At 38.0% G+C, this 27706-nt stretch overlaps 1 protein-coding gene across 1 annotated transcript; it reads right to left on the reverse strand.

Moving 5' to 3' along the window:
* Positions 1 to 270: 270 nt before the first annotated feature.
* On the reverse strand, positions 271 to 27004 carry LOC109006573. Its single transcript, XM_018985901.2, has 32 exons — positions 26712 to 27004; positions 26426 to 26599; positions 26207 to 26302; positions 25868 to 25937; positions 25521 to 25654; positions 24403 to 24543; positions 24168 to 24325; positions 22633 to 22801; positions 22433 to 22531; positions 22036 to 22113; positions 21890 to 21949; positions 21619 to 21776; positions 21249 to 21450; positions 20479 to 20598; positions 19128 to 19213; positions 18888 to 18992; positions 18586 to 18684; positions 18260 to 18348; positions 14939 to 15087; positions 13203 to 13346; positions 13005 to 13112; positions 12585 to 12695; positions 10082 to 10189; positions 9865 to 9975; positions 6148 to 6326; positions 5578 to 6034; positions 5185 to 5292; positions 5015 to 5073; positions 4016 to 4400; positions 1091 to 2626; positions 677 to 884; positions 271 to 585 (listed from the first exon to the last, which is right to left on the reverse strand). The coding sequence occupies exons 1-32, from the start codon at positions 26817 to 26819 to the stop codon at positions 485 to 487; spliced, it is 5910 nt and encodes a 1969-aa protein (XP_018841446.1). The 5' UTR covers positions 26820 to 27004; the 3' UTR covers positions 271 to 484.
* Positions 27005 to 27706: the final 702 nt, after the last annotated feature.

Genomic DNA, 27706 nt, shown 5'->3' on the forward strand with positions numbered 1-27706 from the left:
CGCATCGATCGAGCCCTGGATGAAACTGGAAAAAAGAAAAAGAAAAAGAATAGAGAAGTTGGAACTGGAATCATCATGTATGCATTTTGAGCTAGCATATCCCCCCCATGTATGCATTCTGAGCTAGCATGAAACTTCAAATTCTCACACAAAAAGAAAGAAAATACGAAACGTTCAGCTCTCAAAATGCCATTTGTTCACGGTTACCGATGTGGAATCACGTATAGAAACAAAATAGTAAAGTGACTCAGCCTAATGGCCGTATCTTTCTCAAAAACCACCTCCCTGGAATCACAAAACCAATGACCAAGAAATTGCTACAAATGATAAAATATTTAAACATGTCCAATATTTTATACACGCCTTCTTTTAAAACTGTCACGAATCATGTTGCTATCTCGAATTATTTACAAAATCTAGAACTCCTACGCCTTTTTCTACTCTCCTTTTAGGCCAACGGAATTCACCAATATCAACATGTATTTCACAAGAAACCCTCGGATTGTAACAAGCCTGGATAGACTGATAATATTATAAGTTTCAAGGACTTCATTGACGCTTTCAGAAAAGCATGGCTGTCTGTTGCTGCATAAAATGAACATCACCAAAAATTTTATTACATGCAACCAAGCATTGGGTTATTATCAGATTGTCAGAGGGGTGAAAAGACTAGTACCTCTTATTAACAATTTTAGTTCCTTTGAGAAATCTTCAACACGCCCCAGTACAGGTCTTATGCCACAAATCTGTAGAACACACAGTTCCAAATATAAGGCCATCTCCATTATCTGCAGCAATAAGCAGCAGACATTTTGGATTTTGGAATGAATCCGCTCCGACTTGTTGGCCTCACACAGCTCCGTAACAATAGCAGCGACCTGATCCTGCATTTTGATGGACTGCCGTGTTAAAAGATTGATCTTCAACGACATGATGACTTCATCTAATATCAAGTACAGGACAGAAGATGTTTTGCCGATAAAAAGTACGCTAACACGTCAAAATGTTGAACGAATAGCTTATAAACCATTGCCATCCCATTTTGCTGAAATAGTTGATTATGATAAAAGGATATAAATCATCATCATACCTGTAAACCATGTAAAATTTCAGGCATTGGTAGCTCAGGAAAATGAGCAAGATCAACAAACCCCAACTCCTCTGCCCTTTTGGCAGCACCCTCAGCTTGTAAACACAGAAATTTCAAAATAAGAAATGCAATTCTGTAGATCTTTAAGGCAATAGCGTCTGAGAAGTATGTTTGAGAAACATCATTATTCTCATTTGCTTGATCCTTGATTGTTACAGCAGTTGAGACAGCAGTGAACTTATGTTTTGACACACAACCAAGAGGTGAAAGAGCAAACCATCCACTTCTACTTTTGATGACAGATGCTTTCTTGCAGCAATCAAAGTCCTCCTTGAGGGTAGGAGGACATAAAAGAGGGGCACCCCTGCTGGAAGCCTCTCCATGGCGTTGAGTTCCTCGGCTAATAAAGGCCAATAGGTGAATGCTTTTCTCTCTCAGCTGCGAATCCATTTCTTTCATGGATTTAACCCATGAATTCCAATGTTTCGCTAGCGCACACATTAGCATGAGGGTGTGCTCTGTTTCCTGAAGAGCAGCAAAAGAAGTTTGTGTCCTTTGAGCCCGAGGTCTTTTCTTGTTAGGATCATCAGATGGAAAGTCTGGTGCATTGAGATGATAAAATATCATATAAGCTTTCTCCGAGAAGAAGTAAGGTATCATCTTGTCCACAATATCACTGCCAGTTGAACTGTCTCCTAAAGATTGAATTATAGCTGTAACCACTGACAAGCCAAGTCCCCATATGTGCTGAGGCTTTTCAATTTTGTCAGATGAGCTGGAGATGTTCCCCTCACTATTAATTGAGGAGAAAAGTCTACCATCCGAGGATTCAGCAAATAAAACCCTCAGAGATGAGAAAAAACCAGAATTAAGAAGCATTTCAGCACCTCCTCTCACTCGTGCCAGTGTCAGAAAGAATTTTAATATTATGGGAAGGGATGCAAATGAATTTTTATCTTGAAGCTTAAGAATTAAATTCTGCAGTTGTAGATGATGTTGTATGATTGGAAACCAAGTGTTTGGCATCAAGAGACTTCTTAGTATAAAGTCCATAGTCATCAGAGAGAGAGTGCAATGCTCAGCCCTAGTAGTGCAGTTGCAGAGAATAGGTAGAAGCGGAATAGTTGCATTTGAAATCTCAGCCGAGTCTTTGACAGATTCCATGTCTGTTGCCCCATCAATTCGTGTACCAAGGCAAGTAAACTCCACAGTCGATAGAAGCAACGTCAGTAAGAGTTTCATTGTCGTGTTAACCCCCATAACTGATCGCCTCAAGTCACTCAACACTTTAAGGCCAGAACCCAAGGTTTTTAAGACAAGTACACGAGCGAGCAAGGACAAACTCTCATATGCAGATCTCACAATATGGAGAAGCAATTCTACTTGGCCAGTTAGAAAACATAGGATATCATCAGAGCCATCCAGAATTGGCACTAATGATTCTACTGTGGCACAGAAACATTGGCAAATATGATCAATGCATGATAAAAAGACTTGGTCACGGACCTTTGCTCCAACAGGTTTTTGCTCTGGTGACTGTATGAGTGGGTAAACATTAATTAGTTCTGTAATAAAGCAAATTTTCTCCAAAAAAAAAAAAAACTGATTATTCTAACCATGAGTTTGAACTACATTAGCTATATCACCAAGATGTTGACACAAGGTTCAACACATCCGGACAATCAAATTGCATGCCTGGCAGAAATCACTATGAAAGAATTTAAATAAAGGGTTTCACTTCGTTGAATACCGCAATGCCTCTCCATGCTGTAGAATCCTCACAATTCCTTTTGTGCTCCATTTAGAAAGAGACAATTTCTTTGTTTGACAGGTAAAATAAAGTTTTATTGATAACAAAGTAGGTGTAGCCCAAGCTCACAGAGTATACAAAGAAAACACCTAACAGCAACTAGGGAATAGACATTGATACAAGCAAATCATGAAAACTAGTCCCATCACAATCCATTTAGTTAAAGATAATTACTTACTTTCATGCTCTACATATCCACGAAATGTGACTCATACTTATTTTTATGCTCCAATGTAACACTAGAAAATTTACTATAGGCAATCATCAAATGTAGCTTTAATTGACATGACTTCCACAACAATTTGCAGGTAGAAGGATGCAGATCTAAATTGCAAAATTGCTATAATCCTATACGTTTTCCATCTAATAACCATCAATTTATCCTTTCCAGACATTTCGTTTAAAAAGTGGACGCATAATAAAACATAAAGTTCCATATCAAACGTCTATAGGTTCCACTGCCCAACACACCTGCCTTCTTCAAAGCATCATTTTGACAATAAAGCACGGTGGTAAGGCATGATATCATTCACTGCGACTTCATTATCACATATACTATGAAACTTCCCAAAACACACAAAAATCAATTTCCGTAGAAGAAAACAAAACCTCAGATAAATTGCATTATACACGGTCCTCATAAAAGTTAGATTACGATCATTATTTCACATTTTTGTATTAGCATAAAATATAAAGGTACACAACCCTTCTTAAACTTTGCATTTTTGTCCCTAATAAATCCCAGCTTTATGGAAGATGGTTCCTATTTGTATTCTATGGTGCATATGGAAGGAACAAAATGATCCGAATTTTGAAGATAGGGAATGCTCACTGGAGATTAAATTATTCTTTGTTAGTACTTTATTCCTATGGGCTAAAGCTATTGACTTCAATGGGCTAGATTTTCATGATTTTCTTGTTTCTATCTCTTCCTCTTAACTAGGTGTTTCCTCTTGTATACATTCTGTGCACTTGGGCTATCAACTATGCCTATTCCTATTAATAAAATATTTTTATTTATAAAAATAAAATCCAATCATTACCAAAACAGCTGTCAATAATGTATTTCTAACTTGGGAACTTCAAAATGGAAAAAAAAAAAACTGATAACTCACCTGATCCTGGTAGACTGTTAAAACAGTTATTAATGCTTTCAGTGCAGAATGCCTTGAATTTGCAAGCAACACCATTGAGTTTGCATTCTGCATGCAACGCAACATTGTTTCAGCAGTTGCTTTGGATGCTTTCCACTCCGAATAATCCCACATATCTAATCCCAAATCTGCTCTGAGGCGTACAAGGTCAAACAAGTACACATCTTTGGAAGTAGCAGAAAGGTCATCATCATACTTATGCTGATAGCTCTGCAAAATCTTTGATTCAACTAGATACTGAAAGAGTTCTTTGAAAGGCCCAGGACCAATTTTACGGCCTTCAAGCTCACCTTGTATATGATAATAAAGATCACTGAGAATTAAAGAACCAAGCTCCTTGCCTTCACTGCAATAAGTAAATAAACTACAAAACTGATTTCCACACATCTAAAAATGAAATATGCAAGTTAGAAGAAAAAACAAGTACTGATAATTAAGCAAAAACCTTGTGTTTGAAAAAAAAAAAATACAACCTGAAATACTGAAAGTGCATAATATCAAGCCAGTGCCTATATAATTTGTCACGTCCTTAATGTAGAAGACGGGGCAATTCCTCCAAATAATTTCAAGTTGTGTGTATAACACGTTACAGGTTTAAGTGCCTATTTATATAAAATATAAGTAATATCTAGAATTGTGGTCAAGCACAATTATAAACAAACCAGAAACGCAAAGAGAAAATTGTATATATAATCAACAATAGAGGATTGACTCATTTCCAGAAGAACTGACATAATTATATAATTTTACAAATGGTAATCAGACAGTTTTTTTTTCTAACTAAAAAATTTCATTAAAAATACAAAGGATCATTTCCAGTTTACAATACATCCAGATGTATTAGTTCTAAACCCCCTACCCCCCAAGGACCAGTCTTCTCTATCATTAGTTCACTTCATGAAGTTGTAATTACAAGTTTAGCATTTGGATCAGAAAAAGATGACTATTGAAAGGCTCTACCTGTAACCACACTGAGAATATTGAGCCAACAATTCAGAAAAGGCACGCTGAGTGCTCAACTGCAAACAGGAAATGACATACAAATTTGGAGTTAGATGTAACTCCAAGAAAATGAAATGAAGAAAAAGATTAAAAACGCAAATCTGTCTGTCTTAGATTCAGGATCGAACCTTTTTCCAAATCACATGGATCTTCTCAAGTAATGCGACAGACAATGTTCCTGAGTCATGGGCTGCTAATCTACCCATCACATGCACGGCGAATAAACTGGAAGCAACCTGTAAAGTTGCAACTGACTAAACTGATTCTCTCTCATATCAAATATAAAGAAGATAATAATCAAATAAGACAGATGTATTCTACACCAGATACACAAAACGTATAATTAGGGCATGCATAAGCATAACTGATAAATAAAAAGCACTCATTTAGTTGACTAAAGAATTGTAATCTTAACTGTCAAAAGTAATATCACCTGTCGAAAGTAAATAACCCAATTCTCAACCACATCATCATCTCAATTAACATGTTAGAATAAATAATAGGGAATCGAATATGGTCACCTTTGCACGGAAGAATTTTTCGTTGTTGTAATCACAAGAAGTATGTGACTTGATCAGATTGCCTAAAACAGAGCTCTCACACCAGTTTGACACAATATCTCTCACAGCTTTTGATTTTTCAACATTGACCGCATTTTCTATCCTGTCCTTCAACTCAGCCCCATGCTTTACAAGTGATTCAGCATGTGACAACTTCTTCTGCAGGAACATCTCATATGCCATTATTTCTAATATTACAGATTGACAGCGATATTTACATGCCAAGTCTAGAGCCTCCTTTTCAGTCAGATTTTCAAGGGCCCCATCTTTAGTGCCAGCAATTAACGAAATATAGTTGGACAAATGTTTCCAGAAATTTTCAGAGCTCCTCAGCCACTCCAGAATATGTGTGTATTGAGCAGCCCCTTGCCACAAGGCCTTCAAGAAGTTGAGTACATTCAACAGGATTCTGGGATTGCTGCAGATAAAAACATCAGCAGATTAAAATGTGAAGCTAAGATAAGATGCAACCGAATAAAAAATGAAAAATATAGTGCACTAATAATAATAAAAAAATACTGACAAGTATACCTGTTGATAAGATCATTTTCCCTATCAAGATAGTGCATGAGTGCATCTACCAGAATTGATTTCCTAGAACCCTGTGGCCCAAGGGAAGTTTCATTTGCTGCTTGCTTCGCATCACCACCATTGCTATTTTGGACATCTCTAGACCCTATGGCAGAAAATACGGCAACAAGAAAAGCAGGCTGCAGAAAGAATTTATATGTTAGGAAACGATACCACGAAGAGCTAGAGATGATAAGATGAGCAAGAGATTTACATGAGAACCATATCTAGGCAATAATTGAGCTGAACTTAGTAAAATAATGCTCAATTAGGCCCAAATCAATTTTCCTGGGTTCATTATGGTTTACAATCTTGGGTTTGGCCACCTTACTCATATCAATGTGCCAGAAACCCCAAATTATTAATTTTTGTTTTGTAGGTCCAAACTATCAACTTTGTTAAGCACAACCTAAGGAAATGCCAAATCATAGTCTTGGATTGGATTGGTGTTGTTTGTATAAAAAGAGCAGAGAATCCATCAACCATCTACCAATACATTGTGAGACTGCCACAACTTTGTGGAATGAATTTTTTGCTAGGTTGGGTGTGGCTTGGGTGATGCCAAGAAGGGTGGTTGACCTCTTAGCTTCATGGAGAGATCTCCACGGCACTTCTCAGATTGCCGCAATTTGGAGAATGGTTCCAATCTGCCTATGGTGGTGTCTTTGAAGGGAGAGGAACAGGTGAAGCTGCGAAGATCGTGGGTGGTCATTGGATGCACTTAGAGATTTCTTTTTTAACACTTTGTTCCAATGGTCGATTGTAATTGATTTTAATGGCATGACCATTCATGATTTTCTTGTATCACTAGAACATCACTCGGTGTTGCTTGTGTATATTTTTTTTTTATAAGTAAAAATATTATATATATATCAAGAAGGAATAACCAAGTACATTGATGTATACAAGAAAACACCTTGCCCATTGACCCCAATGACCCAAAAAACCCGTAAAAAACAACCCAAAATACACTAAGCATGACCCCAACCCCTTGCTTCCCGTAGAACTAAAACGCTACCCGAAAACCCAACCCCAACCTCTTATTTCCTCCTTTAGAACTAAAACTTCACAATGCCCTCCCTTTGGACTTCCCTCTAGTTGAGCTACCACTCTTAGTGTCGTAGTTGATTTCCCAATGAAGACGTTGTAACTCCCTACTTTTCTTGAAACTTGATTTGGTTTCAAGCGCGTGGCTTGCCTCAATCGCAGTAATTAGTTCTTTAAATTGGTCTTCACATCCTCCATGTGAAATTCCCACAAACTGCTGAATCTTGCTAACTTTGGGCAAAATCCAATCTGCTATTAGATGAAGAGAGACCAAGGGAGCAACATTATCCCCAGACACAGCATCCAACTGCACTCTCGCCTCTGGACATTCCTCTATACAAGGCACCAACGCCATGCTCATTGGTTCTCCAGCAACTCCATTGATTCTCTCCAACAATTTCAGGCCCATTGGAGATTCTGGAGTGACAGCAAGTTCCTTCACCTCTAGAGTGGTATCGGATTCTACATCTCTTTCAGACCTCGGAAGCACCATTTTCGTTCTACTCCGCCGAGGGAGCCATAGTTTTTTCAAGGACCAAGGGTGTAACAAGAGGCGAATGGCATTCCATTACTGATGTCTCAACGCCGATACTGGATGTAGACCCCGCTTCAAATATTCCAGATTTCCTTTTGACCCGCCATACTCTCCTCGATCAGGTTATGAAGACAGAGCCGAATCCAATTTTCCGTTCTCCTTTAGAGTTTAAAGGGTTCGGGCCCGTCTTGTTTCTTACAACTATGTTGTCTCAAGCTGATATTAAGTCTATTTTCGTAGACAAGCAAATTATTGCTGCCTTCAACTTGACCAGTTGGGTTTCCATCTCCTTTAAAGAATTGTACATCTCTACAAGCGGGTCTTGAGTGGTGATTTGCAAACTCCCCTCATTCTGAAACCCCGAGGCATGACCCGTCTTTAAAGCGGTCGCATAGGATCGCCTCGACACCGAGAATGTACTTGGGTCTTTCCCTTCCAAGCTCTCTTCCGCGCCACCTACACGTCTTCTATAGCCCCCTGCATTTGAGTTGGAGGGACTGGCCCCCCTCCAGCACCTCTGTCCTTCCACAGGATTGGTCTTGCCGTGGGAAAAATCATGCAGTACCTCCCCCATCCTTCTCCAGCAACTGCCCTTCTCCTTGGGGATGAATATAAAATTCTACCTCCCACCACCACCATACTCCTCTACTGCCATATAACGTCCTCAAGAATTTGAGCAGCGATGTGCAGTGAAAGTACGCCTGCCTTCCCACACAGTGGAGTAAAAATCATGTTTATCATTTGTACACGCAGTCATGGCCTTAGCCAGCCATTGTATTGTTGTTGAACCCAGAACCAATTTTGAAATCACCCTTCGACTCCTGTCAGTAATACCCAACATGCTCCCCTTCTTCACGAGTGTAAAGGATTTAGATTCTATGATCAACCTCATAGAAGAAACCATTCTAAGCCCAAATAGCCCCAACACCCAGAAAGAAACCTGGTCAACAACCAAATGTCATCTTTCAGAAACCATGGAAAGATGCGGCTGTTGGTCGCCGACACACCGTAGCCCTATGAGGCAGCAGCACGGCCACCGGAGCACTTTGGAAGGCAGCAAAAAAAGACCTAGGGAAAAACAGGTCGCCGGTGGGATGACCGTCACCAGATGGCCCTCAGCGAGGTCACCGGGGCCCGTCGGCCTTGTCTGTGGAGGTGGTGAGGATGCCCTCGCCGGCAAGTGTGGTTGGATCTCGCGAAAATAAGCTCCAAGAAGTAGTCTCGCGAAAAGAAACTGTTCGCCGGAGAGGACCGACACCGGCTGGCCCTCGGCGAGGACACAGGGGTCCGTCAGCCACATCTGTGACGGAGGTGAGGTGCTACTCTCCGATCAACAATGGGTAATGGGTGACGGCTAGATGGGTGTACTAGGGTTTACGAGTATCAAATGGGAGATGTAAGAAAAAAAAAAAAAAAAACTTTTTAGAAAGTTGTACGAGGGTTTACGTGTATATGAACTGTGTACTTGGCCTTTTGCCTATTCCTACAATCAATAAAATCTTTTCTATTGAAGATATTTTGAAGACAAATAGCGTTCTTTTGAAGATCTTCGTTATTTTTTCTTTTCTACTTTGAGTTTGTGGGCTAGGATCTTTGTAAGGAATGATGATAATGTACTAAATCTGTTTCTGTCGTAGTTTCCTGCTTTCTAGTGTGTAGCAAGTATTTCCATTGTATACTTCCAGTGTACTTTGGCTGTGCCTATTCTTGGTAATAAAATTCTTATTAATTATAAAAAAAATCTTATTTACTGATAAAATAAATAAATAAAAGTTGATACAATCGTATTGGGAAACTGTCTGATTTTGAAAGATCTAACATCTTATACAGAGATCCATTCTATCTAACTGAATCTTCTCGATCCAGAAAAGCTTCAGAAACCAATAGCACCACATTTTTACTAAAAAATATGTACAGGTACAAGTCAATTATTCTCCAACATAATAATAAAGAATGAGGAATTAGGTGGAGCATATCATCAAAAAAATATCAAACCTGGAGCAAGTCTCAAACGAAATCAGATTTAGTCCAAAGCATGTAAACGTGTTATTCCAAACATTGTTTAAACCTCCAAAAAGGTTTAGAAGGTATCACACCTGATAATTTGCTGCAGACGTGAGCATAATGACTATGGCAACAAAGAGATCTTCATTCCATGATGATTGCTCAAGTAGTATGTGGTTAACAGAATGCCTCAAATCTGTAATCTAAAACCAAGCAGTTAATCAAAATAAGGTAGAAACAACTCATCTAATCAATAGAATGCTACAAAGAAGGAAAGTAGGAGAAAAACTCAAACATAAAATGGAAAACCTGCTTATCATCCAAACCAAAGCATGCATTGCCAACCAAATATTGTTGCAAATAATCTGCAACAATCAACAATTCTGACAGTACCCTGGCAGCACCAACTTGGATTGCCTGCATAGACAACTCAAAAAAATTCACCAAACATTCTAAAAAATAAAGTACCATGTGACATTGATAAAACTTAGAAGGAAAATAAATCCATGAAGGTATACAGGATTATGAACCAATGGGGTGCAACCAAAGCAATGCACAGTAAGTGCCCAAATAAACTCCAATCCAATCTGTATAGTCTATCTGTAATTTATGCATACATGTCTATGTGCAATGCAAAAATCCATCAGTAGGAGATGCCTTATTGAAGGCATGTCTGAGTCCAGACAAAAAATTAACACTGCAGTAGTCATTTTTCCATACACGTGCAAAGTTGATGATAGCAGAACACACGTGATCACCAAAGAGCACACCTCCGTTTTATAATTTTTTCCAAAATTTCTAAACATATTATCAAATTGTCTACAACCCCAAGCACAAAAAATGAATCATTAGGTCAGCAACCTTGTGTAATATATTGGCAGCAGGCCATGCAAGAAGAAATCTAAGCTTTTCAAGACAAACACACTTGGGATCTTGTGACTTGTCCCTCTGGTGCCAAACCTATTGGTTGTAAATAGGTGTACTCAGTCAAGTTTTGGTTTGATGGCTCACTAGACCGATATAAGGCTCGTCTCATAGCCCTTGGGAACGGACAGGAGTATGGTATTGATTATGAAGAGACATTTGCACCTGTTGCCAAAATAACTACTGTACGGACTATCTTGGCACTTGCTGCATCGCAGGGATGGTCTCTCCGGTAGATGGACGTGAAGAATGCATTTCTACATGGGGATTTGAAGGAAGAAATATATATGTCTCCACCTCCCGGCATGTTTACTACACCTTCCTCAGAGGTTTGTCAGCTACGCCGATCTTTGTATGGACTGAAACATGCTCCGCGTGCATGGTTTGATAAATTTCGCTCTACTTTACTTGCTTTTCACTTTACTCAGAGTCAGTTTGATTCCTCGTTGTTTCTTCAAAAGACTTCTGCAGGAATTGTATTGCTTCTGGTATATGTTGATGACATTGTGATTATTGGCTCTGATACTGAGTTAATTAAGCAATTACAACAGCATCTCAATGCCTCTTTTCACATGAAAGATCTTGGTCCCTTGCAGTACTTTCTTGGCCTCGAGGTGCAAATTATTCCGACTGGTACTTTGTTATACCAGCATAAATACACACAAGAACTAATTTCATTGGCTAGTCTCCAATCGGGTAACTTTGTTCTTACTTCCTTGGAGGTAAATCTTAAGTTTCGTCAGGAGGAAGGCGAACTTCTCTCAGATTCATCCTTGTATCGACAGCTCGTTGGGAGTTTGAACTACTTGACGATTACTCATCCTGACATTTCTTTTGCTGTGCAGCATGTCAGTCAATTTATGCGGGCCCCCCGACATCTTCACTTAGCCGCTGTCCGCCGCAATATCCGATATCTGAAGGGCACCTCTACACGCGGGTTATTCTTTTCTAAGGAATCTTCCTTACAGTTGGTGGGGGTATAGTGATGCTGATTGGGCCGGATGTGCGGATACCCGTCGCTCTGTTACTGGCTGGTGCATGTTTTTAGGCAATGCACTCATTTCTTGGAAGAGTAAAAAGCAAGACAGAGTTTCCAAGTCCTCCACTGAGTCTGAGTATCGTGCTATGTCTTCCGCATGCTCTGAGATCAGATGGCTTCGTGGGTTATTGGGTGAACTTGATTTTCCTCAACTTCAGTCCACTCCTCTTCATGCTGATAATACCAGTGCTATTCAGATCACCGCTAATCCTGTCTTCTATGAGTGTAAGAAACATATCGAAGTCGATTGTCATTCCATACGAGAATCCTTTGACAAACATGTGATTACTCTTCCTCACATTTCCACCGAACATCAAACTGTCGACATAATCACTAAAGCTCTTTCTCAGCACCGGCATCAGTTCTTGGTTGACAAATTGATGTTTCTTGATCTATCAGCATCAATTTGAGGGGGGATGTTATGGAGATATGATTTGGGATATGATTTATTGTATTTTTTATGATAATTTCCTTTCTAGCTAGATTAGCTATTGATGTAAATACTTACCTTGTATAGCATATTAGACGCATAGAATCTGGCAACAATCTTGTATATTCTCTTCTATATAATGAAAGCAAACCCTCGGTAAAGGGTATTCAAACCAATTTGACATGTCTAACACAAAATTTTGCTGCAAAAACCTATAAATTCCTTGATGAATATTTATTGGATGACCAACCATTAACAGAGAAAAGTAGGTGAGAAACTGGTGAATTTTTGTACGAATGTGACGGAAACACATTATATGTAGGAAATAAGATCTAATTGCATTGTCAAGGAACGAGAGATGAAGAGTATCAAAATTTAAGCATGATCACGTACAGATTGAGGGAGGAGAAAGCACATACAGGACTGCGAAAATACGATATTAGGGATATAACGGCAGCCACGACAGGAACTGGTTTGGTCATACATGACAGCACTGCTTGATAAAAGATAGGAAGGCTGGAAGATACATCCTGGAAAATCAACAGAACTGAGTTTCAAATTTGTATTTTAAATTATCTGATCCATAAAATCACTGCAACAATCAGAATGAGAAAGATATCTACAACACATGCATATATACTAGCAAAACTAAGCTTGATAGGTTGCTCAAGATTGTAGTGTAACAGGAAGAGTCATGAGAACTTGAGAAGACATACATTAAACAAAAAAACTACATCTATTTAGCATTATAAGAGGAAATTTCACATGAAATGCTACTTCACAAAATTATTCAAGCTTAGCATGTCAATCAAATGCAAAGCTCTGTTTATTGAAGATACCTTTGAAAATTTGGAGATCATGATGAAAAGAATATCTAGAACAGAACTCATGGCGAGCTGTAATCCTTCAATCTCCATCAATTCAAATAGACGGCTAACATAGAGATTCTGCAGGGAATTGTTCTCACATCAGTAAGGAGAACAGAAATCTTGTCTGTCATGGCTAGGCAAAATTGGTAGAGATGGAACATAGCTTACCTCTAAGGTCTGTGTAGTTGTACACACAATTCGAAAGAGTGTGTGGTGGATAGAAGAATCGCGAAGTAAGACGTCATGAATAACCTCACCCAATCTTTCGTAGTATGAGATTGACAAAATGCATTTTTTCATAACTTCCAGCACCTAAAACAGTAAACACATGATCAGCCTATCATGTTATTTTGGCAAGGTTTGCAATAAATCAGGCCTCCAACAAGTCAAACAAAGAAGATTTGCAATACCAGTAAAGACACCTTAAAAGCCAGCAAAAGAATGTGGCTGATACACGTGCAATAATTTTGAGATTTTCAATTTATACATCACAACAAGCAAGTTAACTACTGGGAAAAAAAAAAAAAAAAGTTAACTGTTGAAGATCTTAAAGTATAAGAACTACATGATCATAGAAATCGGTACATTCAACTACATTGAAAGAAATCAAAAACAAAACAATATGTGGACAATAACTGGAAGATAAATGTTACCAACAAAAGAAATAAAAACCGGAACACATAGATTAAATGCTGTCTCTATCCCCCTACCATCCACTTATAATATTTGAGAGTCAGGCCAGACCTGACAAGAGGTTAATGGAGAGCAAAGTTTTTTATATCACACGCACAACCACCAGAAAGAGCTTCATCAGGAAACAATCAGTACTTGCATATTAAAAATAGTTTTTTTTATACAAGAAAAATTTATTAATCAACATAATTAGGCTGCTCTACCAACTGAGCTATATCCGTCCGAGCCCAGTGGAGCATGCATGAAGGAGTCAGATGCTTCTTCTATTATAGCCCAAGGTCCCAAGTGCACAGGGAGTATACAAGAGAGAACACCTAATTACAAGCTAAGAGCTGGAAAGAGCAACATAGAGATTACGAAAACTAGTCCCATCCAATACAATAGCCTATGCCCAAAGTAACAATGTATGGGGGGAAAAAAATCTCTAATCCCTCCCAGTGAACGTTGGACAGATTTCTTGTATACTTCGATATAAACCACTTATGCTTATGAACTCAATATATTCTTTGCAAAGAGAAGTAAATTCCATTAGAAAACGGTGAAAAAAACAGATGAAACAAGACAGACAACAAAGGCGTCCATCACTGTTACAACAAAAAGAGCATCACAAGATACAGTTTTTTTCATCAGTAAAACAAGGATTTTATTGAGGATATAAATAGGCATAGCCCAAGTGCACCAGCATCACAAGATACAGTTGACATACAATCAACGGCTTAAAGAGATCATTTGATAGGAGGGGCAGAAATGTGGAAAGATGGGAAGAAGTGGAAAGGAAGCACATTCTTTTCTTCTATTGTTTGTAGTAGAAATGTAAAATTGAAATGACAATTAACGAAAAAATATATAATTACTGTTAAGCCCTTTTAGTTAAAGGATATAAGTACTGATTAAGAAATATGGGATTCAGACGCATTAACAACTTCTTACATACCAATGTTGGCTAATTATCCTGAATATATATCTGCTTGCATGGGTTTAAGAGAAAGCATAAACTTTTTTGCAGTTTTACAATGCTTAAGGCTCTTTGTTCTGGACTTTCACCTGTCTTGGCAGTATTATGTGTACCAATCAAGACTCAAGCAAATGGTTGATTAAAAGAAATCCAGAAAAACAAAATTATTGGATTATTTTGTACATGTCTACAAAAAGTTAAGTAGAACATAAAATGGAAACCAAGTTGTAGCATTCCAGAGAGATCCAAGGTGTACCTTCAATGTTACTTTCCAACGCACATACTTCGCCTTGTATTTCCAGTACTCATGACTAACTAGCACATGCTGCAGGGAGAAAACAACTAGAGCCAGGACAGAATCATCCTCTAATCCTGTTTCCACAAGCCGCATAGTAAAGTCCAATACTGTAAAAAGTTTTTGAACCATGCATGTCAGAGCCCATAGAACACATAGATAATATGATATCAGACAGTCCGTGCACAATCTTACACAAAGACAGATCCTGATAATTAACTTCTTAAAATACTCCTCTATGTAGGTGATGTTATGCAAGTTTTCAGTGAATTTCACTCTTTTCAAAAGTTTGAAAAATCCCTTAATGCGACTTTCATTGCTCTCATTCCTAATAAACAAGTGGCTTTGATTATTGAAGACTTCCGTCCTATAAGCTTGGTTAGTAGTGTTTATAAAATTATTTCGAATGTTCTTGCTAATCGACTTAGCCCAGTGATGGAACATATTATTTCTAAGTCTCGGAACGCTTTCGTTCGTGGGAGACAGATTCTTGACTTGGTACTCATTGCAAATGAGTGCCTGGACCACATACTGCAGGAGGGTGGTTCTGGTGTTCTTTGTAAGCTTGATATGAAGAAGGCTTATGATCATGTGAATTGAGAATTTCTCTTATACATGCTTAAGAGGTGCGGTTTTGGGACTAGGTGGATTTCATGGATGCATCATTGTATTTCGACAGCACGGTTCTCAGTTCTAGTTAACGACACACCCGCGGGCTTTTTTGATAGTTCGAGGGGTTTGCAGCAGGGAGATCCTCTATCTCCTCTTTTATTTATTATAGTTATGGAGGCTTTAAGTAGGATGGTGCAAGCGACCGTTGGGAGAGGTTTCTTATCTGGTTTTCAGGTGGGCAATGGTTCTAGTAGCCCTACTATCATCTCACATTTTCTTTTTGCAGATGATATCTTAGTCTTTTGTGAAGCGAATGCTAGCCAGGTACATCTCTACGAGCACTCTTACTCTGTTTTGAAGCAATGTCAAGGCTTAAGGTGAACCTTGGCAAGTCTGAGATGGTTCATGTAGGTGAGGTTTCTAATATCCGTAGTTTAGCAAGTCTGCTGAATTGTAAGGTGTCCTCTCTTCCAATAAAATATCTAGACCTTCCGTTGGAAGCAACTTTCAAGAATAGAGCTACTTGGAATGGGGTGGTGGAGAAGGTAGAAAAAAAGTTGGCTAGTTGGAAACTGGTGTATTTATCAAAAGGGGGTCGTCTCACTCTCATCAAGAGTACTCTCACTAACCTTCCTACATATTTCTTATCGCTATTTCCTATGCCTATAGGGGTGGTGAACAGGATGGAGAAACTTTTTAGGGCATTCTTATGGGGAGGCATGGGAGAGGAGAAAAAAATCCATCTGGTAAGATGGAAGACAGTATGTGTCTCAGTTGAGAATGGGGGGTTGGAAGTGTGTAATTTGAGAACTTTTAATAAAGCTTTATTGGGGAAATGGCTTTGGAGATATCATTTGGAGGAGAGATCTTTGTGGAAGGAAACTATTGACGCTAGACATGGTGTCGCTGGAGGTGGTTGGTGTTCTAACGAAGTGAGAGGGGGGTATGGGGTGGGTGTATGGAAATTTCTAAGGAAGGGGTGGCCAAGTTTTGTAAATCAAATTCGCTTTGTTGTTGGTGAGGGCAATCGAATCAGTTTTTGGAGGGACATGCGGTGTGGAGATCAAGCATTGGAAAGGGCTTTTCCGGCTCTATATCGCATTGCAGGTAATAGGGAGACTTCAGTGGCGGATGTGCGGTTTTTTTCTCATGGGGGGCACCAGTGGAACGTTCTTTTTATTAGGGATTTCCATGAATGGGAATTATCTATTGTTTCAGATTTTTTTAGGCTACTATATTCTATGGGGACTCATAGGGCACAGAGAGATAGATTGACGTGGAGGTCTTATGATCATAAGATATGTACAATGAAGGCGTATTATAACATCTTGACAACACAAGAGCATACTCCGTTCCCCTGGAAGAATATTTGGAGGACTCGTGTGCTTCTAAAGTAGCCTTTTTTTGCTTGGAATGCTGCTCTTGGGAAGATATTGACCACGAACAACCTGAGGAAGAGAGGATGTGTAGTGATGGATTGGTGTTATATGTGTAAAAAGAATGGAGAATCTGTGAATCCCCTCTTATTACACTGTGAGGTAACTAGGGTGTTGTGGGATGAGATTTTTCAAAGGGTTGATGTTGCATGGGTTATGCCTATGAGGGTGGTGGATTTGTTGGGTTGTTGGAGAAAGATGCAAGGCTGTCATCAAGTGGTTGCAGTGTGGAAGGTGATTTCGTTGTGCATTATGTGGTGCATTTGGACAGAAAGGAATGTGCAATGCTTCGATGATAAGGAACGCACAATGGCCAAGTTGAAGAATTTTTTTCTCCACACTTTAATGTGCTGGTTTTCCGCTATTGTATTGCATGGGGATAATGTTCATGATTTCTTGTCTTTAATTTATCGCTTTTAGAATGTAATTAGGGGCCCTTCTGTATACTTCCTGTGTACAAGGGTTATGTCTACTTCACTCATATATAATATTTATCTCTTACTTATCAAAAAAAAACTCTTCTATGTCTTAGAGGTGGATACAACTTTTATGACAGTTTTAATTACTTTTTTGGAAATTAATAGGATATTTATTGGAAATGCAAAATTTTCCACTTTTGCTAAGTAAACATTTACTTTAAAAAGTCCTAAAAAAAGCAAGAGATTTAAATAGGGATGGGGGGAATCCATACAAAGGTAAAAACAAAAAGAAAAAGGAAACAAGAGTTTCAAGGACCAATGTAAACCCATTACAAAGAGGTGCAAAGAGACAAGTTTTGATCAAGAAGATACCAATTTGAGAGGGAGTAGGGGCCCAGCACATTTTAACCAATTTTTAGAGTGTACAAAGGGAAAGTAACTCGATCTTATCATTTTAAGTATTCGTGCTGGCTTGGTTGATGAACACTGACTCAAAGACCATTTGAACATGGCCTGATCTGGCTAACGTCTTTGTGACGCACTATGCATACAATACATACATTCAGTTTTCTAGGCGTAAACTAGAACTCGTTAAGCAAGGACCAGCTCAGTCTTTCACTGACTTCATAACTCGGAGGAGGGCCCAAGCTGCTCCTCATATTTCACATTAGTAGTAATTTGCTTACTCAGTACCACGTCCCTAATGAAATGACAATCAACTTTGATATGCTTGGTTCTTTCATGGAACAATGTTTATGGATGAGACAAATATAAAGATACAGCAAAACACAAGAAAACTACTACCAGAAACATGCCTGATATAGCCAGCGGGTTGTCGTTATCGTTCTGCTCGCAGTCAATTAGAAGCATCTTTGCCAGTTTTCCAGAAAGTAACCATGATCCACTAGACAAAGGAGATAAAAAGAATTAAAACACAGACTATAAATTCATTCTTCTTTTTTTTTTTTAATAAGTTATCAATAGTTCTTCTTTTATAAATAAAATAAAAATCACGGATTGTTAACACAAAGCAAGGAGGCCACCGCACTTAGTAAACATGCAATTCTGCGGAATCACATATTTACACTTTGACATTTGATTAACAAAAAAAGTTACATGAAATTTGAACTAGAGGATTCACCTTGATGAACCATTACTGTCAACATCGTAGACACTTGTCCTTAAAACCACATCAAATATATTTGCCTTTAGAACCACCGCAGCAACATGAGATGGGGAACTGACAAAAAAAATGCATTTTTTATCAGTAAATAAGAATTTTATTGATGATAATAGGCATGTTAATGATTGAGGTTGTAGTATTTTTTGTTTCTGTTTATGGCCATAAACAATTCACACACAAATGTCAAATATGTAATAGCAAAGAACCAGACCAAACACGAACAAAAGATTCATTCAGAGCAACCAAACAAAAACATATACCATTTCAACAACTTGCCCAGAATCTTGACACACATGGACATCAGAGCAGCACTGCTGGAGTTTGGAGGCAGATTTCTGACCAAAGTGCAAATGGTTTCAGCCACCCTACAGTGGACATAAAGACAACAAACTATCTCCAACTTAAAAAGAAGCATAACCATGAAAGGGACGACTAGAAAATGAACCCAGGAAAGGAAAGATAAAAAGGAAGGGAAAAAAACATCCAAGTGTCCTAATTACCACATATTCTTGTCCATTGTCTCAGTCATCCCAGTTTCTTCAGGATGCAATAAGCTGCCAATCTCCATCAAAGCAAAACACAAAGCCTACATATGATAAATTGATAGAAATTAGGTGAGAAGAAATCGAAACTGAAAAAATTAAACCGTATTTATTTAAAAAAAACTGCCGGCCCTATAAAGGATGAACTTTATTTAACACTAAGACCCAGGGATGAAACAACCCAAGCTAAGCATTGGGGTATTCAATCTCAGCACAGTCAAGCTGGATTTGTTCAAATGAAACTAGGCTTTAGCCAAGCTGCGGCAACCATGTTCAAGCTCCGTCCATCATCATGGATACGGGCTTAGGACAGAGAAGTCAAATGTGAGCATGAACATGGGTATCATGCCGGAATAAAAATCACACAGAAATAATCGAGGAAGAGCTCAACAAAGAACAGAGATAATGATAAACTTTCGCAACCAAAACCATACAGAAATTTATATAAACCTAAAAAAAGTCAAGATTTTCTATTAAACACTTCTCATCTATTAAACATTCCTAGAGTGAATCTAAGTAATAAAATAAAAATTCAGGACACAACTCAGGAAATTTAAAGGTGAAATTTCGGAACAGACACAAATGAAAAATTAAGGAAAAGAATGCCAACGACAAGAGAGAAGAAAAATTATTTTCTTGGCCAAATAAAGCACTTGGCAGTACAGATCCTGTGGAAGGAAAAACAAACTCCAAGAGCCACAACAATACCAATAAGAAATTAAAATCGCAGTTTATTATAATCTTTAAAATGCAACCAAGTCTCAGATCGAGAATACAAACAGAGCCATTTCAGTTAAAAAAACAATGAATCTTTCCAAGTTGACTGGATAGCAGGGCAAAAAGGGACAAAAACAAAGAGATAAACAGGTTTATTGAATACGAGTCAGATCACTATAGAAAGCTGAAACTATAGGACCAAAGTTTTCTGACAGCAACACCATTCCCAATAGAATGCATCAAAGAATCTTCTAGTGTAGTAACTCGGGCACCATGTTGATCATAGAGAAAAAATTTATAATAGAAGTGTCCATACAAAGATCAATATCCAGGTTGAAATAGATCAAAGGCTTGTCACACGATTAGATTATGAAAGGACTATTGACGTTCTGATCTATCCACGTCCACCACCATCTAATGCAGCTCAAACATTTTCCTTTAACACACCACATAGCAATGGACGTTCTCAGGCAACAGTCAATTTACTATCATAAATTTCTATCAAAATCACCTAAACGTGACCTAACCTAAACAGTTCCAAATCAGATTTGGCAGGATATCAAACAATAGTTAGATAAAGCAAACAAATTACCGTGTTAAAAGACACCATTCGACTAAGCAGGTCAAGAGTAAGGAAAACTTCCTCACTTTTGTCCAAATACGGCTCCTGGGCCAAACGGAGAAGCAATACCAGCATGCCAGACTGAACATACTACAAACAGAAAAAAGATGCATATATCAGCAAAAAGGAGCAGCTAATATAAAAACTGAATTGAATCACCAAATTGACACGACAGCAAGACCATAACCATGTGTCCAGGGTCCAGGGAAGCAAAACCATGAACATGTGAAAAAAGGAGATTCAAGAAGAATTAGCCATGACCAGAATTTTAAGGTAGATATCATTCACTATGCAACCATGACAAAACATGGATTTCAAGGTTACAATCAATTTCATTGTAATGCTGCACCAAAAAATAAATAAATTGATGGACTCAAGTTCTTTCAGTAAAATGACAAAATATTAAATAAATATTCCATGTAAGATATGAAAAACATTCTACAACACCTCATCCAGTCCAGAGAGGAAGGTCAATCACATGAGTGTTATAAGAGTAGGCCTTTTCAGACACCACAAAGTTAGTGCCACGATAATAGATGGAAATCTAAGGAAGAAAGGGAAATAGATATAATAGTGTAGAAACATCCAAAAATGTCAATTGAAATGGTAATCAACCATCCATAAGCAATGGACTTGAAACCTAGATTAAAGGAACATCCTTGTTTCCAGCAGAATCCAAAGGGCCTAACATAACAAAATTGCAAACGTTAATTTAAAACCATTAAAAACTGTCCAATTACCTCCCATCGTACAAGAGCAGTATTATCACCAATGATTTTCAAAATGTGTCCACGTGTTTTTCCAGGAATGAATAAACCTTCAATTCCAGGAATGTTAATTGGCAGGTGTGTTTCAACAATTTGTGAAATGTCATCCACCAAAGAATCTCTACTGATCTCACACAAGGATGATATGCCAACCGACTTGTCAAGAAAGTTATACCTATCAGCAGAATGAAGACAACAAATGTATTAAAGGACTAAATATCATATAACAGTAGTATATTCAAAAATAAAATAAAAAAGAGAATCATAGAACCCATTTATGTTACAAAAGGGATGTATGATTCAGCCAATGGGATCAACCTGAAATTAAACAAGTTTTGCTTACACGCATTCTGCAGGCCAAGTTCCTTCACAGAGGGATGATAAAAAGCGAACAAGTTCTATGGTCCTAAAGGGGAATTCACCCTCTAAGTTACAGAGAAGACACCGAATGGGACCGTCAATAAAACTTTCCTTGTCCCAGAACTGAATACAAAGTGACTCCTGCAAATTTAAGAAAAATATTTCCCAATTAGAAAACTATGAACAATAGTTAAAATGAGGAGCTGAAATATAATGAATGACCCTGAAGAACACTGATCATTATACAATCGAACCTCGCCTCGATAAATTTTGCAGAGAACATCCAATATAGAATTAAGAGTACTGTCCCCTATCTGCACCATGATGAAAGCGGGATAAATCAGAAAAGCGCTCAATAAACTCATTTAAAACAACTTGAAGATATACATAGTATAGTTACCTGAAGATTAATCTCATACGATGCAATAAATGCAGAAATAGAAGTCCTCAGGACACTTCGATAACCAGCAATAGGTCCCTGGGTAAAAAGCAAATGGCGAGAAAAGAAGTAAGAAAGAGAGGTTACTTGTTTTAAAAAAGGGAACATATACAAGAACTTGAGAGGAAAAAAGGCAAAACTACCAGAAAATGCAAGGACCAAAATAATGTTGTCAAATTCGAACTCAATGTTGAACAATAGACTACAAAACCTTTTCTCTTTGGATTAAAAAATGTAGTTTACTAGAGCTGCATTGTTTATGATGAAAAGAAGGACAAAGCAGTCAGAACACTTGAAATAAATGAGAAACACTAGAAATGAGTCATGTGAATGCTTTGTTACAAACTAGATAACTCACATCTGTTTCCTTCAGTACATCACTTTGAAGAATTTCAAGAAAATAATTCAAGGATCCAGCCTCAAAGGCTTGACGTACATAACCAACGTGATCAATCTCCTGGAATATAAAATAAAAATAAAATGGATAGCATGGTCAAATTTGAGATGATCATAAATCCCAGTGTGGCAAACAACGATTCAGTAAACAGAACCATGTACCATCAGAACATTATTTTCCTCCTTTCCTGGAAGTGATGAACTTAGGCAAAGAAACACTGCCCATGCTAGAATTAGTGGACTGGCCTCTTTCAATTCCAAAGCATTGAAACTGGAGATTATTGCATCCATCTCCAGGATATCGGGCAATGCAAAAACAGAGACACCCTTCCTGAGAAATTGAAAAACATCTTCGAAAAATTATGACAAGCTATTTTAAAAATGAAAAATGGGGGGTTTAAAATGAAAAGGCGATGTAAGGGACAGTAATCAGCAAAAAAAAAAAAATCAGAACCAAAACAAAAAACAGAAATCAAAGTGAATAAGTTTCCAATTACAACCAAAAGGCTTCAAAATTGTCCACTATACATCTACACAAATCCAACCCAACTGCCTTTGCAAAGTCTCCCTAAAATATGGCATTATTGGCTAATAGAAAAGATGTAACACAGAACGAGAACTTAGAGAGTGCAGTAGTGTTGGACAACATCACAAAAATATAAGTACCAACATCAGTCAAACAAGCAATTTTTTTTTTTATGTTGAGGAACCTCTCCAAGGCAAGGCCCTTCAAACCCACCCCTACAGAGTAAACCCCAGTCTCATGCACTGCACCCTCGAAAGTTTCCCTATATGGAACTGGTTAAATTGATGGCTTTTCACCAGAAGATGCGGCTCCAAATGATTGTTTGCACACATGAGGTGTTAAACCTTGGACCTTAAAGGGAGTGATACCCCAAGCCAAGCCTTTACCACTTGGGCCAATCCCTTGGGGTTATCAGTCAAACAAGCAATTGCTCCCCAAAAGGTAGACACTGACACTCATGTCTAGTTCAATAAATGCACTACACATGAGTCCTTAGTTGATAGGTATAACACCAATGTAGCTCTACCACAGTAGCCTCCGTATATTCAAAGGCCTGGGTATTCTACTCTCTCCTTATTCTCCGCATTAAACATAAAAGAGCCAACCTCCATGCTACCAAAAAACTTACCGTGCCCCTGCTTTCTTCCCTAGCCCATCAACAATTCTCTTACCCTTCTAGTCATAACCCAATTAGCATCAAACCACTTCAATAGCAAAATCAAATAGCATAAATCACTTGCAGCTTCAAAATGAAGAAGAAGATGATCAGCTGACTCTCCATCCTTCTTAAACATACAACACTAATTCACCATTAATGATGTTCCGCTTCCTTGGGTTATCTGACATCATTATCTTCTCCGATGCCATTGAGCTATGTTGTACTTAAACACAAGATCCTAGGAAGAGAGAGTAAAGACTACATTATGGATTATCTAATACATTAATGACTCAATGCATTTTACCTCATGGGGGATTTATTCATTTGGGATTCAATGTGCCAAAACCTTTACACTGTATTGCTCAGTAATTGTGCGAAATCATCAACTAATACTAGGGTATTTAAAAGGTTTGACAAGTCATTCTTTTCTCTGACAGACAGAAAGGCTCCTATATAACTTTCCACATTACCTAGTAAGCATATATAAAAGGTTGCTAACAACTAGTTAAAAACCTGAAAGGAATTTCATCATGAACCATCTGGAGAAGAATATCCAGGTCCAGGGTTTCTATAAGGATAAGTAGCAGCTGAACTTTGGCACGATAAGAAGAATTTAGTGCATCAGATGATATTTCCAGCTTTCCAAAGTTGTAAGCCCCAGATATGATTCCCTGCAGGTGAGTTTTGGAGCAAGGATCAGGATAAAAGGAATTTAAAAAACAGTACCATTACAAAGATTAGAAAATACCTTGTAGAGGGAGCACATATTTTTCCATCTTCCACCATCGCAACTACAAAATGACTCATAATATGCTAGGAAGAGGTTGTCTAGAACCAAATTGTCTTCTATCAATGTCTCCTCAGCCCACAAAGTGAAAAGATCAACATCCTACAAAGCATCCCCACAAGCCAACTAAACTTTTAAAAGCACAGCTATGATAACATGTGATCAAAATGAAAATAAGCAACCACTTTTTTCCTGTAAAATAGAGCATGCACGCATCTACATTTTAATAACTAGCTGTGTACAAACATGATTGAAGAAACAACAGAAGGGAAAAAAACTTGTGATCACATGCACCATATAAAATTTGACCAAGCCACTAAGGGAGGGTTAGCCAGTATTTATGTACTGGCTAACCCTCCCTCCCTCCCTCCCTCCCTCACTCCCCCTTTTGGCACAACATTAACTCACTAACCCGACTGCAATCAAACACAAAAATGAGCTAGCACGTTATTCCAACATCCTGAAGTCTATACACTGCATTGTGCTACTGAAAAGAGAGTACAAGACCCAGTGCACCATTAACATAAGTTGATGTGGAATGAGGTTTTTGCTAAGCTTGGCATTACTTGGATGATGCCCAAGAGGGTGGTGAATCTCTTGGCCTGTTGGAGAGGGATTCAAGGTAATCGCGAAATAGCGGCCGTTTGGAAGATAGTACCTCTTTGTCTTATGTGGTGTTTTGGAATGAGAGGAATGGGCGTTGTTTCGACAACAAAGAACGATCAGTGGGAGGGATTAGAGACTTCTTTTTTCATACATTGTTGCTTTGGGCTTCGGTTATTGTTATGGATGGGACTAGTCTTAATGACTTTTGCGCTGTTTTTCAGCTTTAGCTTGTAATTAGGTCTTTTTCTCTTGTACACTTCCTGTATACTTGGGCTATGCCTAATTACATGGTTTAATAAATTTCTTACTTATCAAAAAAACAAAATTTGATCGTGTTGCTAGTCAATATAAAAACTCTATTGGTCTAACATCATAAATTCACATGCCCAACTGATATATCTGTCATGCAGCAACCAATCTATTACAATCACACAGGGTGCACAGTAGAAGACACGTGCAAATACTGCACATACCATTTGCTCAGGATGACTGGAGGATAGGAGATCTTCCAGTACAGATATTAATTTCCTTTCAAGTCCATTGGAAAACAGCTTTAGCGCCTCCTCTCTAATAATCTGACCTTCTTTGGAGCCAGTGCCAGCATGTACTGCACCCAGATTAGTACAATTATGGTAGGAAGTGTAAAATCTCAGAACCAATAAGCAACAATTCAAAACCTTGAAGCTAAGGAGTAAGTTTGCAGGTATAGTTAGATTGAAAATCCACATGGTTCAACCACTCCGTGACAATAAAAGGAATAAACTCAAAACTAGAGAACAGAAAATAACTGGGAATCAGAAGAGCTCCACAATGGACTTACAGGCGTGTACTAGAATTTGTCTGGTACACTTTAGTAAGCACTGTCGTTCCATGTAATACTGAAGCAATATCTGCATGAAAACAGCAAAAGGAAACAGAATATACGGAGGGGAGAAAAACAAAGTTACACAAGTGGCTAGCAGTGGAAAAAATCTTCAAATATAGCATTCAATATCTCTACGCAAAGAGCATTTCACACTTACAACTAAGGTAGACCGGATTGAGTAAGTAATACAATGGCATTTTGAACGTTCACATCAATTGGATAACAAGAAAATCACCTTCGAACTATAAACCAATTATGGCTCGAGGAATAAAGGAAAAAGAAGAAGCTACTAACCATATGAAGAAATTCTTGAACTACAGAGTGAGCACCTAATTTGTTGTCCTCGAGAGACCTTTCAACAAGAATGTACGATTGCACCTCGTTTAAACACTGAATCAAACAAGAAGAACAATGTGGTGAATCAATAACCACCTAGAATATTAATGGTAATGAGTATAATGAGTTCCATAACTAACAAATTACAAATTAGCAAAAGGCGATAAAGGAACTCACCAAGTATGAGCTGATATTTAAAGCCTTTTCTCTCAATTCCGGCTGTATACTCAATTGGTGAGTCCCTAATTTAATTTTCTGTGAATTCAAAGCCTCCCTCGATTTCGCATTCGGTGGCTTGAAGCACGACACTGTGCCAACGAACCAGGTGTGATTGTCCCTTAACTTCTTCACCTAAATAAACGCCGAACAATTCAACGTTATATATAAAATATGCATAAAGTTACTTCATATACTAATATGGGAGAGAGAGAGAGGGGGGGGGGGGGGGAAGGTTAGGGTTTACCAGATTTGGAGGAAGGTCAGAGGAGAGAGGGGCATTCTCAAGCTCGGAAAGGAGGAACGTGAACGGGTCCCACCAGAGAGAGGCGTCGACGGAGTTAGTGCTCGCCATTATAGGCGCTTGAGAGAGGTTGAAGTACAAAAACCCTAGCGGAAGAGCGAGAGAGGAGGAGGAAGGGGTTTATGGATTTGAGTTCTTTTCGCGCTTTTGTTCTTCCAAGTTCCAAGGTTGGTTTGGCTCACAGTAGCTGAGAGAGAGCGACTAAAGACGAGCTGTGCTTCGAACCGACCAGAATGGTATGGGTACTTCAATTTTTTGAGTCCATCTCCTTCGATGTAGTGTTTAAACATGTAAATGTACAATTCTTTTGAAAAAATAGATTACAAACGATCATTTGGATTAGACTACAGCGCTAAAATATAAAAGTACAAATTCTAAAATTATTAACCATAATCATTTATAAAGCGCTAGCATTGTACTTATTAAATTTATCTTTAAATTTTGATAAAAATTACGTATTTTTCATATATTTAAAACCTTATTATCCATAATTTCACATTGAATTAGTCATTGAATTCATCAAAATAATAATGTAATATTATTGTTTTAATGATAATATTTTTGATTTTTTCTTTCATATTTTATAATTACACTAACTATATATTAATTAATAATTTAATTTGATACTTAAATTATTTTTTTCTAACTAATTTTTTTTTTCAACCTAATTATCCAATAAACATATCTTACCGACCTAATGTGGGGCCAGTTTATGCATAAAGAAAAAAGCACATGAATTTAGTAGAAAAAGGACAATGAAATTCTTCATCCACGTTACACACCACATTTAAAGAAATTCACGTTTGGGGCGACCTTTAAATAAACGATCTGGGTGAAAATCTAATTTTACTAATAAAGTAATGTAGATAGCCATCAACAGTAAATCTCTAAATTTGAAAAGAAATGAAAATGTCATGTAGCTCAAAACATGAAATTTG

The sequence above is a fragment of the Juglans regia genome, chromosome 16 (genome assembly GCF_001411555.2).
Source record: "Juglans regia cultivar Chandler chromosome 16, Walnut 2.0, whole genome shotgun sequence".
Classification (NCBI taxonomy): Eukaryota; Viridiplantae; Streptophyta; class Magnoliopsida; order Fagales; family Juglandaceae; genus Juglans; species Juglans regia.

Excerpts from the sequence above, each read along its gene's own strand:
- LOC109006573 (XM_018985901.2), bottom strand. The coding sequence starts at position 26,819 with ATGGCGAGCACTAACTCCGTCGACGCCTCTCTCTGGTGGGACCCGTTC. Across the intron at positions 22,532-22,632 it reads AGGAAAATAATGTTCTGATG|GAGATTGATCACGTTGGTTA; the intron begins GTACATGGTTCT and ends TTTATATTCCAG. Across the intron at positions 21,451-21,618 it reads ACTTGGCCTGCAGAATGCGT|GTATAACTTTCTTGACAAGT; the intron begins GTAAGCAAAACT and ends TTCTGCTGATAG.